Genomic DNA, 18,885 nt, shown 5'->3' with positions numbered 1-18,885 from the left:
AGGGAGGTCTTTCTCGCCTTCATGCCACTGCAGGGCTGAAAATGGTAGACCACAATCATGCCTGAGACCTCAGATGAACTGCAGTTCTTTGGAGGTAGAATATTAAGCACTAAATGGCTTACTTAGAGAAAATTTTATTCTGCATAATGAAATCATCATTATTCCCTCGTGCCACACACAGACAAAACACATATGCACCCCATATTTACAAAGTCAAGGGGCACTGTTGCAAATATTTTTCATAACCTAGAGACTGAAAGCAATCACAGACACAATTAGACTTGCTTTCCCATCAAAGTGCCTTGGAATAACCACACGGGCACTCTTCCATATCGGCACGGCATCAGACCTACAATGCAGAGAAACGACTCCCTGTGTGTAAGGTGAATTCAGAGCTCGCAGAACGCGCCAGAAATGAAATCATTTAACTTTCCACGGAGCGGCTATTGGAAGAGAACTGGATGTACGAGCTCCCTGTGGTATGGACACCTGCCCGTAAGTAGCTGGACTCGGACAACTATCCCTCTACATCCAGGCGGCTAGCAGAGGTTCACATTTCTGAACATCACCTTACCAGGATACGGTGGCCTTGGTGAGTCTGCCTTTATACCCTTGTAAGTATTCTACCAGCAGACACCCTATTTTAAATACCTCCTAAGTTCTGTCCTGAAATCTGAACCCAGGAACATCAACAGGCTGAGGCTTCAGCAGTCCTGTTTATTAAAGTATTTGTCTATCTTCTAAACAGAAATTGCATGAAGAAAGGGCAAAAAAGCTAGACGTGAAGACTTCTATGAAATATACTGGTTTCCACATTAGAAAGCTCAAATGTTTATTGAAACTGGCAGTAAATTTTAAACACTAAATGAAAATATTTCTTAAAAAATAAAAGCGTCACCCAAAACAAATAGAACCTCCTATTTTACTTAAAGAAAACTACTTTTTAAATTAGCTTTGTTTATTTAAATTCCTAGGTTCTGAAACAGCATGTGAACCTGCTGTTGCAGCTTTTTTCACTCAGCAGATTTACGTGCAGGAGGAAGAGCCCTGGGATAAAGGCCCTAAGAAGCACGTAGGACATGAGAAAGAAAAGCTGGGCTTTTGAATAGAGAGTCTGGTGGGCAGGTGACAAAGAGGTGTTAATTTTAAAGTAGGCCAAAAATCTGCACAGTTCAGGTCAAATCCAAGAGGATTATTTTAAAAATGTTGCTTCCTCCCAATATTTGTCTAAAGAAGGGATTACAAACCTGTAAATATCTCTCTGGAACGTAGAGCTAGCAAAAGGCATTCAACAGACCTTAAGAAAACAACAGGTTTAATGGAGTTTTAAAGCCTACCGAGCAAAAATAACTATTTTGGTGCCTCTGACTTCTTAAGTCTGCTCTGAAATTGCTGAAAGGAAAATGTGAACAAAGACTAATGACAGGGGCCCTTTCATATTAAAATAATATATGGAGCAACAGTGAGTGAGAGGAATGCAATGTTTGAAAAAGCACAGACTAAATAAAACACCCATGTACTCACTAGCCCTCTCTCTTCTAGGGTGGTGTCTCAACCCAGCGAAAAAGGAACTTCTTGGGGAGGAAATGTTGTCATTTTCTCAGGTACAAAACCACATTTCTGAGATGTTTAGTGTCTCCATGTAATGAGGACACGCTGATGAGGACCCCCTGACACTAACAAATAGGCTTCATTACGTCTGAGGCAAAGGTATTTGCTCTCATATCTCAGGAATGATACAGGCGTTGATCAAGGACAAACCCCTGAACACTAAAAGAAATTATTTGGCCTGGGGGCTATGTTCAGCTTGCGTCTTTAAGTGCAGCCACAACTTCGGCAGCAGGGGCACCAAGAAGACTGATTTGGACCCAGCACTGGTTGGAGCTCACAGATGAAAATCTGCAGCCACAACCCCGTGTCGGAGCCCCGCAGGAGCTTCTCCAGACAGGGAGGAAGCTTCCTTGCCTTCCTCCACCCACTGGAGGCAGGAGCAAAGCCACAGTTGTGACTGGATGACACCCTGCCCTATGCTCATGGACTAAATCCATTCCTACTTCATGCCACTGGAACATCCCAGGCTTCTGCTGCAACTGACTCCAAGAAGCTACTCTGCCACATTCCTCTAGAAAGTAGTAACTAATGACTGAAATAGCACTGCATTGAAATACAAAGTGGTGATTGTATAGCTACAACACCAGCTATAAAGAAAGTCCTACAGAAGTGAGAGACAGAAAGCAATCACTTCTCTATCAGATGTAAAATCATGCTGCACATAACTTTAAAGCAGGCATCTTATTCCTTTATTGAATTCTTCAGGATGATTCACACAACAGTTTAAACTCCTTGGGCCTTTCCATATGGTAAAAGGGTAGCCACAAGAAGCTAGAAATGGATTTAGCTGTGAGCAACTTTAGATGTGAAATCCAACACAAATCAAATTTCCCTTTAAATGACTATGTAGTTAGTGGGTTAGATTTCTCAGGTCATAATCCCCGTGCTAGGCACCGCTTTGACTGTGACGCATTCACACCACACAGTGTACTCTGCATACTTAGAAGAAAGGGAAGAGCTTTAAATATCCTCCACACGTACTATCCATTATACCTGTTTCAAAGTCTCTGTGTTCTTTACCAGGCCCCTAACAGACAGTATAATTTGCCTCTTCAATTTACATAATATGGCTCAAATTTACATGTTCTCCCTATTTGAGAGGAGACGGATGATGCGTATGAAAACTGGGTCACAATATACAAAGGTCAGCTTTGGTACTATTGGTAAAAAGAGGATACCACAGACTAGTATTTGTAGACCAAGAAGCCTCTGGATCAAAAGTGAAGTTGCCGGCCAGTGGGACGATTTGCCCTCTATGGGGTGGAAGAACTTACCGGTGCACCATGTGCATGCCATGGGACATCCACCACAGCCAGCTGCACAGAGGTGGGCTCCCTGCAGTGCCTCTGCAGGCAGGTAGAGCCTGTCATCGTTTGACACTCACGCTTCTCATTACTTAATCTATTTTATACCAAGACAACTGAAATCACTATGAACACACACAAGGCGCTGTGTGCTTTTCCTATGACCACTGACGTCTATCCAAAAGGTGTTTTCATTTTCTCATGCCTCCTTTGCACTGTTATGGCAAGCAAACCAAAGGGTCCTGGGTGTTTGTTCTTGTTCTCCCTCTTCCCTCTCTTAAAACTCACTCCCTTGTCCCCTCATTGTTCCATACACTCCCTTTATCCACAACCATTATGCTGATGAAGGCTATAATAATATATACCTGAGATGTGTTATTTCTCCCGAGACTTAACTGTCTTGCATTTGACCTGATAAATGGTGGCTTTGTCCTGCCACCTTCACCATATTTAGCTCTTATATTTAGTTTCATTTTAGTTACAGATGATTGAAAAATAATGATCCCATGTGAAATTTTGCAGAGAAATTGCATTTTTGACTACTTTGCAGCTTGTTGGTGACATTTCAGAAACATCCAGCCAACTAGAGAGGAGGTTGAGATACATGCCCTCAAAATTTTGGCATGAAAACATATGCCTGCTTTTTGCCAAAATAATGAAATCTTTGACACTTACTGCCAATTTTACAGCTCCACAGACCCATGACTTCCAGCTTCACCAGCTTCACAGATCAGTTACTAAAATCCAGTTTTTATAACCCATGTCAGCTTCTCAACAGCAAGCATGATTTGACTCTTTGATTTACATAAAACATGCCTGATTTTCATCATCTCTGTTTAAAAGGAAGAGAGTCTGTAGATCTTTCACAAGCCAGGTCTAGTAGAAATGGAAACAGTGATAAGATAAAATTTAAATATTTTTAGAATTAAGTTTTGATGGTAAAAAGAACATGCTAAGTGGAAAGAACCAGTATTGCTTAGTCTCAAATGTTCAGCTGTCCTACTGGAAGCGTCAGCGGCAAATTTATCTCCTAGAGGACCTAAAATAGCAATTACATATCATAAAATAATGCTATGGTTGTTTCCCTATCTGTCTTCAAAGTAAAAGAAGCAAGCTAACAAAGATGAGTCCCACCAGGGCCGCATAGGTGCACGCCTCACAGGGAACAGGAGTTTCAGATCTCCACCATTAACTCCCAGGGCTGACACGAGCGCCTACACTAAACAGAACAGACACAGGCAGATGGGGAATGCAACCCAGAGCTGCTAGTTTTCCGATACTTAAAGATTACTCATTTATAGAATCACACATTAGTAATTTTCTTTATGTTCACTGAAGCAGAAACTAACTCTACGCAACTCCGGTGAGCCAGTTTCTCACCGTTTTCTCCTTGTGGAAAAAGATGATAAACCTGAGCTACAAGATTGACTGCAAGTCCTGAAAGCTCTCCATCACACCCGATACCTCCTGATAGCTTTATTTGACGATCTGGCAAAACAACAACAAGAACCTGATACTAGAAAGAGAAATTCAATAGCAAGTGCTTGTGATTTATGAAATGCTCCAGCGATTACAGGTTTCACTTGCAGTTTTCCCAGTTTCAGAGACGATACGTAATTCAAGCTCGCCCCCCAGTGGCTTCCATGCCCACTCCACTACAGGAAGGTTTGAGGACACTGGTGAGAACTATTTGGAAGTTGGCTGATGGCTTACTTAAAAAAAGCGAGGGAACACTCAAAGAGAATTGAATGCAAATGTTACTGTGTGTAATATTTTGTTTCAATTTTTAATGAAGTTCAAAAGAAATGTACTTTCCAACCAAGAAAGCAGTTCATCCTGTCAAAATGCCGTATTATTTTTCCTCTGGTTTCCAAGTGAACGTGCATGTTTTAGTGACTATGAATATATAGTAAATGAAAAAAATAGTTTTCAAAAACATCCTGCTTAGCTAAACAATTGCTAGCAAGATCAGTCTGCCTAAAAAAAAAAAAAAAAGCCCAGATTATGCAATGTTGAGTTTCTGTGATCTTTCCTCAGAAAGTTGCCTATTCAAACTTGCTCACCCTTGCGTGCATAGCTGTCATAATTCATTTATACTTATCCAAAACTGCACACTAATTATTGTGGGTCATACGTGAATAATTAACTTCTTTTGCCTGAAGCAAAAGTAAAAGCCAAGATAAAAAAATGTAAGATGAGATTAATACACAGAGTATGCTCATGGCCAATGCTACATGTAAGTCAGATTACATCAACTTCTTACCAAGACCTGAAAAGCGTTCCGTGAAACACATTTTAACAGCACAATATGGATTTTCTCACTGGATTACTGGTTGAATTCAGTGCTCACCTTCTCTCTAGACTACACTTCTTACGCTGCAGCAGGCACAAAGACATGACAACATAAAACAGTTAACAACTGATCATTTAATGAAGGTTCTTGATTTGAGGTTATTTTTTCTATTGTATTTTCTTTTCTCCCTGAAGGAATGAACTAATATCCAACATGACTATAAAATATTTCAGGCAGCTGCCTTTTGGGGTGGGGATTCATTTCAGCAAGCTAACAGGCAAGTACCTGAGCTTCCTCTGTATTCAGCAGTGAAATAGAAGCACCTTCAGATGCCAATCCCTGGGTCTACCTGAAGAAGGAATAATGTGCCCCAGAGGTGCCAAACCCTCTTCTATGACTACCCAGAGATCCCAGACAGATAGCATAGCCTAGACACCCAGCCGCTGGGGAACCAAAGCTGGAGAGACGAATCCTGCATTACTTTTGGTACAGAAACTCCCTTCATGCTACCAGAGAGTTATAGCTGCAAAAGCTGCAATTACCAACACCATTTTATGCCTTCAGTACCTAGTTTTGAGCACCTGAAATGCATAGCCTGAGCTTCAGTGGTGCAGACTATCTAACACTGATTTGGGTGTGTTATACACAAGAGCTAGTCTGTCATGAGATCACTGATGAATTACAGACTCATTAAAGAATTGGGCAACAACTCAGGAATCAAGATACAAAGAAGGAAATGGATGGAGTAGAATTAGATTGAGATAAAGGAAGTAAAAGAAGAATGAAAGAGAACAAGGCAAAAGTGTAAGGGTACATAAAATACATCAGAATACAAAATATACAGGGAAATAATAAGGATTAGGGAAAAAGAATTAAGACAAAACCATTAAGAGAGAAAGCTCAGGCATTAATGGGAAGATGTGAAGAAATCAGAATAATTGGAGTGGAGAGAAACCTAATGAAATACCCAGAACGTTTATGCTATTATAGGAAGGAACTCTACTTTACAGGAATTAGTTTGGGGGGGGTATTAGGATGGAGCTTTGTTTAGTATTCCTCTCAACAAAAGTCCTAGCAACCTAAAGACATATTGGAAAGAATGATGCAGAGGTGACTTCATCTGAAATGGAGAAGTCATCACTTAATTTTTTAAAATAATATCTCATACTCTTTAGAGTACATCACACCACAGAAAGCACCACCAGGTTCTCAACAAAGAACAGCTTTGTGCTGTATGCTGGACAAACACCATCTTTTCTCCAAGGAGTTACAAGAATGTTGAAGTACATTAAGAGCAGAGAGATCAATAAATTTAATTTAAGTAGATCAGCAGCAGAGTTAGGAATAGCACCGAAACTCAATAGTGTTCTGTCCACTGCCTTTTTAGCCATTCTAGCGGTCACCTTTTAAATTGTTCTTGATGACCTCAAAAAGCTATTCCTGAGTTTCTCCACAATAAAATTAGAACAATTACACATCACTGCTTCAGCTGCCCTCATATGTCTGTCGTGGGGAGTAGTAATGACCTATAAAGTTAATAACAAAGCCAGGTATTGATTAAGTATTATCATCACTGAATGGGATCCAGCTCATCTAGGCACCTCTCTTGCATTTTTGGTGAAGGGACCCAATACAACCTATTCTCATTAAGTGACTGACTTCCCTTGGTGGTATGCGATAGGTGCCTCTGAAAGCATCCAGAAAGAAATCCCGAGTTCTTGAATTTATACTTGGTTTGAATGGAAGGTATTTAGCAGCACCTGTCATTGAAAGGCTACATCTGTAAAAGCAAGTAATATAAGAGCTCAATAGGAGCACGTCTGTAGAGTGAAAAAGTTGGTGAAGATCCATGTCCACACTCTTTCATCTTCTTGATGGTTTTTCTTGGACAAGCTTTGGTTGGTCTCAAGCAATGGTCATCCACTGTTGGTTGAAACACATTAGATGCGTCCATGGAAGCCACTTTTCTGTTTAGTTTCAGCTGAAAGGAGTCCAGTTTATGCTAAGAGTGCTTAAATGTTGAGAAGAAAAACATAGAAAGTGGCGATGACAGGGAAGTTCAATTCAAAAGTATGGTCCTGATCTGCACCAGCATGCCAATACTGGTGTACCTGCAGACATCTCCATTATTTCCATCCAGATCTTTGTCTGTTAGTGTAGGATGCAAGTTCAATTGGTCCTATATTAGGCAGAAAGGAACCTGCTTGTCTTAACCATGCAACACAGTGCCAGCAAAGCCTTACCTGTGTGCGTCCTCCGGTGGGCCTTCAGGTGGGAACTTTTTGTGTACACTTTGTTGCATCCCTCGAAGTCACACCGATGGATGCGCCGCTTCCTGGAGTCTGGAGACTCAGACCTTCTCTGACGCCTTGTGCTCTCAATACTGAATGGTGAAATTGAACTAAAAAAACAGAACAGAAGGAAAAAAAATGAAGCAAGAGCACAGCACATACCTTGGGCCCCAAAACATCAGCAGTAATAAATCACTATGCCAGAAGCAACCCGAGCAATTACTTAAATATTTCCTTTTCTGCAACATAGTCCACAGCACCTCTTTGAAACAATTCATGCTTGAACTAGAGTATATTTTGCAGTATGAAATAATTGAAGTCTTGATTTAGACGTGTTTATTGCCAGAGAAAACACCATGATCCTTGAAATACTGCTCCAATAATGAACTAGTCTGACTTTATCTGAGCTTTATTTCAACTTTACTTGTCCAGTTCCAAACTCACTGAACCCTTCTTTCTAAACAATTTCCTAGATAGACTCCATAATTTCTCCTTGATAAGCTTAAATAGATAAAAATCCTGACACCTTTTGTGAAAAAGTGTTTCCAGCACCCAGATCTGAACTATGGATCCTTGTATTTGGCTAAACGCCTGTTGCTTGCTTTTATACACATTGCCAAGAGATCCCTATCACCCTGCAGCAGTGATTTTTCCATTTCCTTATTTAACAGTTCTCAATTACCTGTAAGTCAATGAATTTTATTTCCTTTCAGACTGATGATTAATAAAAAAAAATAGCATGACAGGGCCAGGGAACAATCCCCACAGAAATGCATATGCTCACTGAAGATACTTCATTTACTCCAGTGTCCTAAGGCCCATCAGTCACCCCAATTTTAAGCAACCAAAATGTAACGTTGAAGTCATGTTGCTTTGGTTTATAAATACGCTGCATATCAAGTCAAATCCTTGAAGAAAGTCTGGTACAACAATGTAGTAGCCTTGGGTTAGACAAACTTGTGTCATAAAACATTATCGAGTTGGTATGCCAGGATCCAAACCCTCATCGATCTCCATTAATTATATTACCCAGCTATAAATCATTATTGATTGATCTCCTTATCAGCCCCATTACAGTTATACTGCACAGCAGTTGTGTTCACCTACAGTTATACTAGCCTGCTCAGTTACTTTGAGTACAGGAACAACATTGCCCTTCCTCAAGTTTCTGGGACTTCCACCACATTCCCAGGTTTACTGACATTCACGGAAATGACCTTGAGGTTTGTCAGATACTCTTTTAAACTCTTAAGATGCAAGTTCTCAGCTCCTGAAATAACTTGTGACCATCAAATGGAAATGAATCATAGGGAAGGAAACTGAATCTGCTCACAAAAAGAAGCAAGACCCACTGGGGAAACTACAATACTAAGAATGGCATTTGAAAGAAATACTGATGCTGAGAAGCTCCTGTGTCAAAATCAATATTCGATCCTCTCTTACAATAGCCAGTGTTGTTACAGCTGTAGCTGTTCTGGCATAAACTTCACTTTCAGGGATTTCCAAAATTTGCTGATGATTGTATCGGATTAAAACGTTGCCTACAGCATCTCACACCATTAGCACGTGATTTCACTGATGTTCCAATTTATTGCATTTCAAATCTTTAGGTTTCAAATTTGTGGTAGTCCAAATTATTAATCTTTCTTTCTGTTTCAATGCTTTTAAAGTACAATCCCAATTTAAAACACTACTTAGAAAAAGGAGCATTCTTTCTGACAGCCCTCTTTTTCTCTTAACACAATATATACTTCACCTTCAGGCAAAGAGATTTTTCAGATTAATTATTTTTGCCTAGAATATGATATGTGTAAATGGGCATGCAGGGAATTTCTGAAAGAGAGGAAGAAATGGACAGGGGGCCATAATATGAACATTAACCAGCAAAAAGTAGTCCCCAAGAGAGTAAGACACATCAGCACTTTAACTATGTGACAGGAATACAGATATGTTTAGCTGTCACGTATATGGCTTAGGAATTGTATTTAAGCATCTGCATCTCAGGGCAAATGAAAGTCTTGGGTTAGACGATTAACTGAGATCAGTCCCACTACTCCAGATTCTTTTTTTTTAACACCCTGCCAGATAAAATAGAAAGCAAACATAAATCAAATCTTAAAGCTCAGTACCGAGGGTACATAACCCAGTATGCAGGACCAGAAAACCTTTATCTTCAAAAATAAGCATTTGTGCATCATTTTTGCTGCATGGGATTTACAAGCTGTCTTAAAAGCCTGTTTTGTAACAGGGCGTTCAGGTCCTGGATAATACAGTTTGTTTAAATGGGAGGAGGATCAAGCTTACAATGCTGCTGCAATTGCCAGCACTGAGGAAAAAAAACGAACCTTGAGCACAGTCAGCACCTCCTAAGGAGCTAGTTGTCACGTACCAGAAGGTGACCTCACGGCGTGAGCTGCTCTTGCTTTCCTGGGGGTTTACACAGGAGGGTGTAAATGAAGCGGCGCCACATGATCGGTGCTGCCACTTCTAAATTCTTGCTAACCAGCAGAAGGGACACAGGTGACAGCTCAGAGCACCCCCTCAAGGGGATCTTCTCTAGCCCCTGTGCCGCAGGGGCACCCCATAGTTAGCACACATTTTAGGTGCAGACGAGCTCACAGGTGGAGAAAGCCAGGTCGGAAAAAAAAGGAAATAAAAGCCAGGAACCGAGCACCAGCTTTGTTTGAGCCTTGCACAAGCCCTGTGACTGTTTAACTGGAGATGCCACAGGAAACCTTAAAAAGAGCCTACAGATGCTTTTTTTTTTTTGAGGTTACTGAGGTTAGTGCCTCTCGCAGGGACTTTCGGTTCAGTTCTTTTCATGTTCATGTAGCAGTAAAGGGACACCCTCCACTTTCTCGAGCAATTTTCACAAAATAACTTCGCCAACCACACACAGTGACAGAAAAAAAAGAGCAAAGTCCTCAAAATCATGTTTTGTGTCTCGGAAAGGCCATTAGGGATCTGCCCGGTGGCTCTGCCCGGCACAGAGCTCCAGAACTACTGTCTGATGGCATCACAGTGGACAAGCACCTTGAGAATGGAAATGACTGGGAACTCACAGGTATTGCTTTTTGTAATGATTTTTTTTCCTGTTTCCAATGTGTTTAAAATCATGTAAAAAAACTAATATATATATATTAAGAAAAAAAAAGCAACCTCTTTTGACTAAGTGTCCCTCGCAGAGTGCCCAGAGTGAAGACCTGGAAGAACATCAGCAGCTGCCAGGGTGCCCCGAGGAGGAGCTGCCAGTTCTCCTGCTGACATCCAAGATCTCAGGCAGCCTTTAAAACTCAAGGAGGGGTTTAGCAACAGGGCTGACACCTATGTAATATCCCAGGAAAATTGCAGGATATATCAAATTACTGCCGATGCGTCAAGTTTGGGAGATAAAATAACGAAGAAAAAAATCAGGTTCTGGCTCGTCAGCTTGACATTTATTTATTTGCAACTCATTATTCCTAAAAACAGTGTAATTTCTGCATTGGTATAGGAACCATTACACTAACATAAATCCTGGGAGGGAGACAGCTAGTTGCCTCCAGCTGCAACACCTATAGCTATTACTGCTCACAGGGAAATGAATGAACGCAATCGGACATTTTTTGGATGGGAGCATTTAGGATGATCTACAAAACTTCAGATGTGTTATTTCCAGATAGAAGTGAAAATATGCATCTCTACAGTTCACAGACGTACAAGGGCTTTTCCCTGATGCAAAAGTCTGCACATTAAAATAAAGACTCAGGCTTCACCAGTAGATGGCCATCAAGTTCTCCAGAGCATGCAGTGGGGATTAGAACAACCCTGGTAATGCAAAATTTTCTCCTTTTATGAATGCTGCCCATTACTTCCTAGGTGTTTTGCCTTCACTTTTCATACAGACCACAAAAGGCCTTTGGCATGTGCAGCAGCACTGTTAAAAACACACACAGTGGGTCTTTTTATACCCATCCTGTGTTTTCTGAGTGATAGGCAGAGCAGAGCTGCCCAGGGAGAGCAGTATGTTCATTAAAACCTTGAACCATGCTCGGTGGCACAATAAAATGTGACACACGGTGACAAGTGCTCCACAGAAACAGCCTGCCCATGGGGAAAATACACAGTACTACCTTCTGCCACCAAAATGCAAGCTTCAATACTGTGTCCTGACAGCCTGGGTAAGAGCTTGGCCAGCAGGGAGCCTGTGACAGATCCGACCAAACTTGTAGCTGAACGAGAGACTTAATGGCTGCACTTCACCAGCGGGTCCATGGCTGCTAAAAACAGATGTTAACCCCATTCTGGGGCAAAACACAGGCATTTATCAAGTCTTCTCTCTCTGCTCTCACTTCCACGAGAAGGAGAGCCAGCCTGGGCTTGGCACCTTGCAGCAGCTGCTCCGTCTGGATGACGGGCTCGGCAGGCCACAGCATGCACCGCAAGGCAGGCATAACGCAAGCCATGGTCCTCTTGTGTTTCTCAGGCTGTTGAAGGATGTGATTTGGTTAAGCTGACATAACAGGACAGTCCTGCTCCAGTTGCTTTCTCCTGTGTCGGCACAGGCACTTGTCTGGTCCTGCAGCGAGCCAGTTCAGGGACACACGATGATGAAAAGCCAATTCTGCAAAAAAAGCCGAGCAGCTTGTTTGCTTTTGCTGGTTTAGCTCTCTAAATAGTGAAGTTTGCCAAATACCTGCCCTGACACATCGGAGAGGATAGGAACCTGTGGCCAAGAGTGAGGGGAGTGTCATCACCCTTTTCAGTGGGAACCAGCTGTTATAACACCAATGCCATAACTTCCATGGAAATTCAGAATTTCTACAAAGAAAATCAAGAGCATGCACATAACAAATCAACTCAAGCAACAACTGGAAAATGCACCTTTCGCTCCACAACAAAGCCTCTTCTTGCTATTCTTGTGTATGCAGAAAAATGCATACAAGAAGAGAAATAGATGGGCTGAAAAGAAAAATAAGGATACTGCTATTGGAATACTTAAAAGGTGATAATGTGCTTTGGTGATACAAGACAGAACCCAACAGGCAAATGTTAGTATCTCACCCTCCTGCCAGTTTTGGAAATCCAGACATTAATATTTTTTCTTTCATTTTAAAGAGAAAAAAAACAAATATTCAGTATTTAAGTACACAAATAGCGTATAAATGTAGCAATGTGAATACTTAATTTGTGAGACATGCATACGTTCTGGGCCAACCTTTCATTCATAGTAACTGAAAGTGCAGGCAAATGAAATAAAAGCAGAAAATTCCGTATTATATGTTTGCATTCTGCATTGCAATCAGCAGTTGAAGAAAATGCTCAGATCTCTAGCATTCATTTGCAATTCGACGGGAACCTGGGCTGCAGAAACACTGTGGGTTTTGGCCATGAAGCGTTTATAGAAATCAGAGCTCTTAAGTGAGTAACTATGGGCATCAGGGTTGAGTTTTCTGAGCTATTTTTGAAAGCCTTGGCCTTCAGATCCAGTGGTGGGACAGCACCCCCTGAGCACATCAGTTGAGTAGTACACTCACCAAAACCCACTGCAGTTCACTGCCCTCTGTCAGCTGAAGTAGGTTAGTAAAGACTGCACAGAGGCTCACAGAGCTGCTCTCTGTCCCAGACAGACAGACAGACAGACAGATGCAGAGACGAAAGCAGCCTCAAAACATTTGCTTTGATTCCTCTAGCACACTTCTGAGTCAAGTTAACCCATGCACAGCAGCACGCAGCTCATTTTAGTTAAGTACTCATTTTCTCTCAAGACCTTCAAATTTCAGACGTTAACAGGCAAAATACAGGCAAGTCTGTGTGTTACTGAAAAGGGGAACTGAAGTGCATTTTCCTGGCTTCCAGTTCTCAGTCACTTTCCTTCATAGTAGCTCTTCACATAACACAATTTCATTTTCTGATAGCTCTTATAATGTTATGCTCCCACTCAGGATATTGGTGAAAATAACTTTACAGACACTACATATTTAACTGTGATGAAATATAATATACATTATTTATCATTACGGTTTATACTACTTCACCTACTCTACTAGCGAGATGCCAAAATCATACTGTTTAAAAACATAGCAGTTTTGTTACTTTACTCTGCTTAATAAGAATTAATGTCGACTCCTGTTAAAGTTGTCCCCTCAAATATTTACTCACTACTTTTTTTTTTTTTAATACTAAGTTTCTATTGTGCCCTGTTCACAGGCAAACAGATGCACATGCATACATACATATGTATTTTTTCTTCTCTCTGATCCTGAGACTCTAATTAATGTTTCATGAGTGACAAACATCTGCCTTAGGAATGTTAGACATTAAAACATATCAAGCAGTACTTCAGAAGATCATAAGAGGAAAATATGTACTACTTGTTTTGTTAGCGGTTGTTACTTCAATCGGTGTACTTTAGGTGACTTTATACTGGAAATTACACTTTTTGCCAAGAAAGAAATGAAGAGTTTTGCAGCATACACAAACAGTACACATATTACATAGGAAAGCCATGTGGGTAAGTGAGACACAGAAAAGAGACATCTGAATATGCAGCAGATCCCAGGCAAAAGGATCCTCTGTTCTGGCCCCATATGGCCATTCCTGTGCTCTTAAGTTCCTGCCCAGGGCAGCCACCAAACAAAACACCCCCATATCTCTGGCCACAACTTTATCTGTAGCATTTATACCCACCAAGACCAGCTAAAGCCACTTGAACTGTTGAGTTGCGTTGCAGTACCACAGCATGTTTCATCTCCCCAGCTGCAGTGGAACTGAAAAGATGTGAGTGAGAAGAGCCAATGTCAACTGTGGTATGTCTTACCAAAATTATCGATATCCTCCATTACTAGCTGTGTTAAATTAAGACGTGAATTAGATGATTGCTTGATCCTCCTGAGCCATGGTGCTGCTGTGAGGTGATGGAGTGCTGTATCCCAGCCCCACGCTGGGCTGAGACCCAAGCGCACATCACATTTCACCCTATTACTCTGTGCTGGGTTTCTGAGGAAGGTAGGCCAGACAATATCTATGACATGCTCCAGCATCTCCCCTACATCTGACGACTGGAGGACCAGGGCTACAAAGCACACTGCACCACAAGATAGAGAAAGTCTATAAATCAAGCCTGTGATGTACTCTGAAAGCACACTCCAAAAAAAAAAAACACCAACGAAACAAAACCCACCCCATCAAAGCCTCCCATCTATTTCACAGTGATCATTAACTAATAAAATTTTACCCTAGAGACTCACTGTGTAGAAGAGCAGAGGATTTTTATGTTAACTATCTCATACTTAATCATTGCCTGCATTATTTAAATGTTTATTCCCGGTTTGGGAAACAGTAAGTTCACTGTAGTATAACAACTTGCACCATCTGCAGATCTCACTGTACAAATCAGAATCTGGGCAAGCTCCTAAGCAGACACAATATTACTCCTGCAAAACTACATTCAGGCATAGCCAAGCATGGGCAACTACAGCTGCTGGAACAGCGGCACTCCTACCAAAATGGGGGACTGCTGCTAAACGAGGATGAATTTTGTATTTCTCCTAACTGATGCCAAGACATACACAGCTTGTTTCTACAACTTTTAGAAATGTTTGATAGTAAAGCTGCAATGTTTTACATATAGACAAAATACTGTTAGGAACTTTAAACATATTTCCCCTTCATTGTTCCCTGTGTTCCTCCTGGATTCTGACAGATGAATTCAAAGTAGGTGAAACACTTGGCCTGACTTTTCATTGTATATTTTGAAGTGACAAATAACTACAGTTGTTTAAATTTGCCACATTACTGTGGAATAAAGAATAACAGAAACACTTAGCTTGGGAGGTACACATGTGGGTCACCTTGTCTAACCTCCTGTTCAATGGTGTAACTTCAGAGCTAGATCAGATTGCTCGTGGCCTGGTCCTTTTGGAGTCCGAAAATGTCTGAAGATGGAAAAAAACACACGCCTCTGGGCAATGCGCTCCAGTGCTCAACCACACTCATGTTCTATATAAACTTTCTAATGAATGCTTATTTTTTCTAAATAGTTCCTGCTTAAATGTTTGTATTTATAAATTCACATACTTACACATTATAATGAAAGATAAAGGAGTGACCATGAGCTAAAACAAGCTAGAACTTTTTTTTTTTTTAATTAGCTGACTTTGCTTTAGACCTCATGCTCTTCTGAGCTGAACTGGAAATCCATGAGAATAAAGAAACCTAAAGCAGTGGGAAAAATGTATCTTCACCACGAACTTGCAGGTGAAATTAAGTGCATGAACAAAGGTCTGTTCTTTAGATCTGAAGACAAAGAATTTTAACTTCTTTCTGAAAATGGGAATAGTTCCTGAAACACTGTATGCCAGATGTGTTTCATCAAATATCCTGAGTTGGCAAGGACCCACAAGGATCATCAAGTCCAACTCCTGGCTCCACACAAGACCACTCAAAAATCAGACCATGTGTCTGGGAGTGTTGTCCAAACACTTCAAGACTGCTGCCCTGGGGAGCCTGTCCCAGTGCCCGACCACCCTCTGGGTGCAGAACCTTTCCCTAACCCCCAGCCTGACCCTCCCCTGTCCCAGCCCCATGCCGTTCCCTCGGGTCCTGTCGCTGTCCCCAGAGAGCAGAGCTCAGCGCCTGCCCCTCCGCTCCCCTCGTGAGGGAGCTGCAGGCCGCCATGAGGCCTCCCCTCAGCCTGCTCTGCTCTGGGCTGAGCAAACCAAGGGACCTCAAGCTGCTCCTCATATGTCTTGCCCTCTAGACCCTTCACTGTCTTTGTAGCCCTTGTTTGGACACTCTCTAGTAGTTTTATGTCCTTTTTATATTGTGGCACCCAAACCCACACATGGTGCTCAAGGTGAGGCCACACCAGTGCAGAGTAGAGCAGGAGTTTGATGCATGCTAATATAGGCCTAGGAGATAAGCCTGGTCTAGAAGAGAAAGAGCATCTTGTTTCATCTCTTCCTTTTACAGCTGGCAGAACAACAACGATCATTCACAGGACCTCTAATACACTGGGAGTCCTAGCACTCCTTCCAGAAGGAGGCTGACTCAGTGCTGAGTTTGTTCTTTCTTTTTTGTCCCCTTCTAAGCAGAGCAGAAAATTGGGTAACTGAGCACCTCCAACTCAGCTTTGGGCTGAGGGTAAAAAACGCAGAGCCCTGCTTCTTACCTTTCCTGTTCCTTTCTGATTCATACTTTACCTTCGTATTTTTCTGGCAACACATATGCAAGCAAGCTACAGCAATACTGGTATGCTCAGCAGAGGAAATTAAAAGAGGGAAATAAAGAGTTCTCTGTTGGAGACATGGGCTGAGCTGAAATTTCCAGCATGGAAATTAGATGAGTATGTACATGTTAACGTCTTTCACTTTTGTTCTGGTTGCTTGCAGAAATAGCACAGTCTCTCCACTTTCTAGTGCAGAGCTCCCTGCACTTTGTATCTTGTTTACCATGTTTCTTTCCTCTTGTATCTCCGATTCTGATGTCTTACACCTGTGTAGCATAGTAGTCAGTCCCAATGTCTGTACAATGAAGACTCTTGCTTGTGTATCTACCTCCTCTTGATGGTCAGACCAATAGATTTGGAATTGATCACCTTACTGGTGATTAAAATTCTCTCTTGTGTATCCTTAGCTGACAAAATTGTCATACAATGTCTTGTGCGGTCAGTGACAAAAAATGAGGACATTGCACCCGCTGGGACTGGAGCTCATGTGAGTGACCTTTTCTTCCTCCCTTCATGTTCAGAAGGCTCATTATCAATATGTTAAAGATTTGATTACCCTGGATACCTATGTATAGTGTAATTCAGGGTTGTCATCTGTAACACTCTGTCATCAAGCAGATTTTGGTAACTACAAAATAGTTGACTCCACTGACATGCGCACTTCAGCTGTAAATATAACCTGGAACACCCACGGGAATATCATCTCAAAAAACAATTTCATATGCCCCACAGCTCTCCACAACGCTCCTGTCTCTAAGAACATATACAGCAAAGAATGCATCTACTGCAGAGACAAAGTAAGTATCATAGCTATTTAATCTGGGTAAGACAAAGGGACTAAGCAATTTAATTATTTGGGGACAAAAATATTACTGAGCACAAAGTTACACTTCAGTGATCAGGGTTTCTTTTTCTAAAACTCCTTTCTAATAAATAAAGTTAGAGATTTTTATTTTTCTTAGAGAGGTCCCTCTTCTATTCAAAGGAAATTTTTATTAAAAAACATGAGAAAATACTCTATAAAATTGTTACTATGCTCCAGAGGCCATAAAGACTGTGCCACCCTGTCTTTTCTTTAACAATGAGGAATACTGATATATTTATGTTGTACAAGAAGCTAGCTTTTATATTCAAAATGCTAACTTGTACCTGGCTTTACAGTCATGCGTGTCTGTAAAGTTCTTCATCTGGATTACAAGCTCCTTGCTATACCTTTTGTGTTTGCATAGCAGAATAAGTACAGTGGGGTCCAAATCCATGAGAGATATATAAATACATTACTCTAATAGGAAGAAATCCCATTGCCTCTCCTCGTAGGTTTTCCACACCTATTTATAATATTACCTCATCTGGAAAAAACAGTAACAGTGTTCTGGCCTTCAGTGCCACCTCCCTAGTTGGGACCTGCCTCTCTAGAAAATCACAGAGCCAGGGTTTTGTCTCTCAGTAAGGTATTTACATGGGCAGATATTTATATAGTCACGGTTTCACTCTGTTTGCTAGAATCTGAAAGATTTCTAGTGGCTTCACCTGCACACTCAGACAGAAGATATCCCTCAAAGTTGTACAAGTCTCTTTGCCATAAAATTTCTGAGAAAGAGAAATGACTACCATCGACAGGCTGGAATAGTTATGTTATCTGTTTACTGAACTTGCAGGGATTGGTTGGACCATGTGGGTAGCCACTCCTGTTCTCTCCATCATTGAAATATACCTAATTTCCATCTAATTAATTCCACTTCAGCCTGCACTCTGAGTAACTGCGGGTAGGCAGAGTCTTTCCACCTCTAATTAATTAGATAACAGAACACCAATTCTCACAAATACCAAGAAGGTGAATTTCAAGAATTCCTTGTTTATCACTACACCAGTTCAGCAGTCAAAAAGATACCAAAAAAGTCTGGCAAAGCTGCCATTGTCTTCAGTGGAATCAAACACATGCTCCCCCAGAAGAAAGGAAACTGGAGCATTTCAGCTTTCATGAATCAGTACCCTTAGCACTTTCTTACCGAGGCAGCACTGCTTTTACTATCTCAAGTGCTTATAGGAAGGGCAAGGTTTGATTAAGAGCAAAATTATGTTGGTAGACAGACTGCATGTGGCCATAAGGTATCTTTTCTACTAAGAAATCTAAGGAAATACATCTTCACCTGATCTTTTTGCCACATTAGAAATTGA

At 41.2% G+C, this 18,885-nt stretch overlaps 1 protein-coding gene across 18 annotated transcripts in view; it reads right to left on the bottom strand.

The window, feature by feature from the left end:
* KLF12 (KLF transcription factor 12) overlaps positions 1–18,885 on the bottom strand; it is a 247,046-nt gene that overhangs the window by 17,817 nt on the left and 210,344 nt on the right. For all 18 annotated transcript variants that reach the window (XM_083826745.1, XM_083826755.1, XM_083826756.1 and 15 more), the window contains one exon: positions 7,452–7,609. In XM_083826745.1, the coding sequence (XP_083682871.1) occupies positions 7,452–7,609 (158 nt within the window). The remainder of the gene's footprint in view (positions 1–7,451; positions 7,610–18,885) is intronic.

Source organism: Anser anser (genome assembly GCF_964211835.1).
Source record: "Anser anser genome assembly, chromosome: 1".
In the NCBI taxonomy this organism is placed as follows: domain Eukaryota; kingdom Metazoa; phylum Chordata; class Aves; order Anseriformes; family Anatidae; genus Anser; species Anser anser.
The sequence above is the reverse complement of the archived record's forward strand: the minus strand, read 5'-3'. Positions and strand labels throughout refer to the sequence as shown.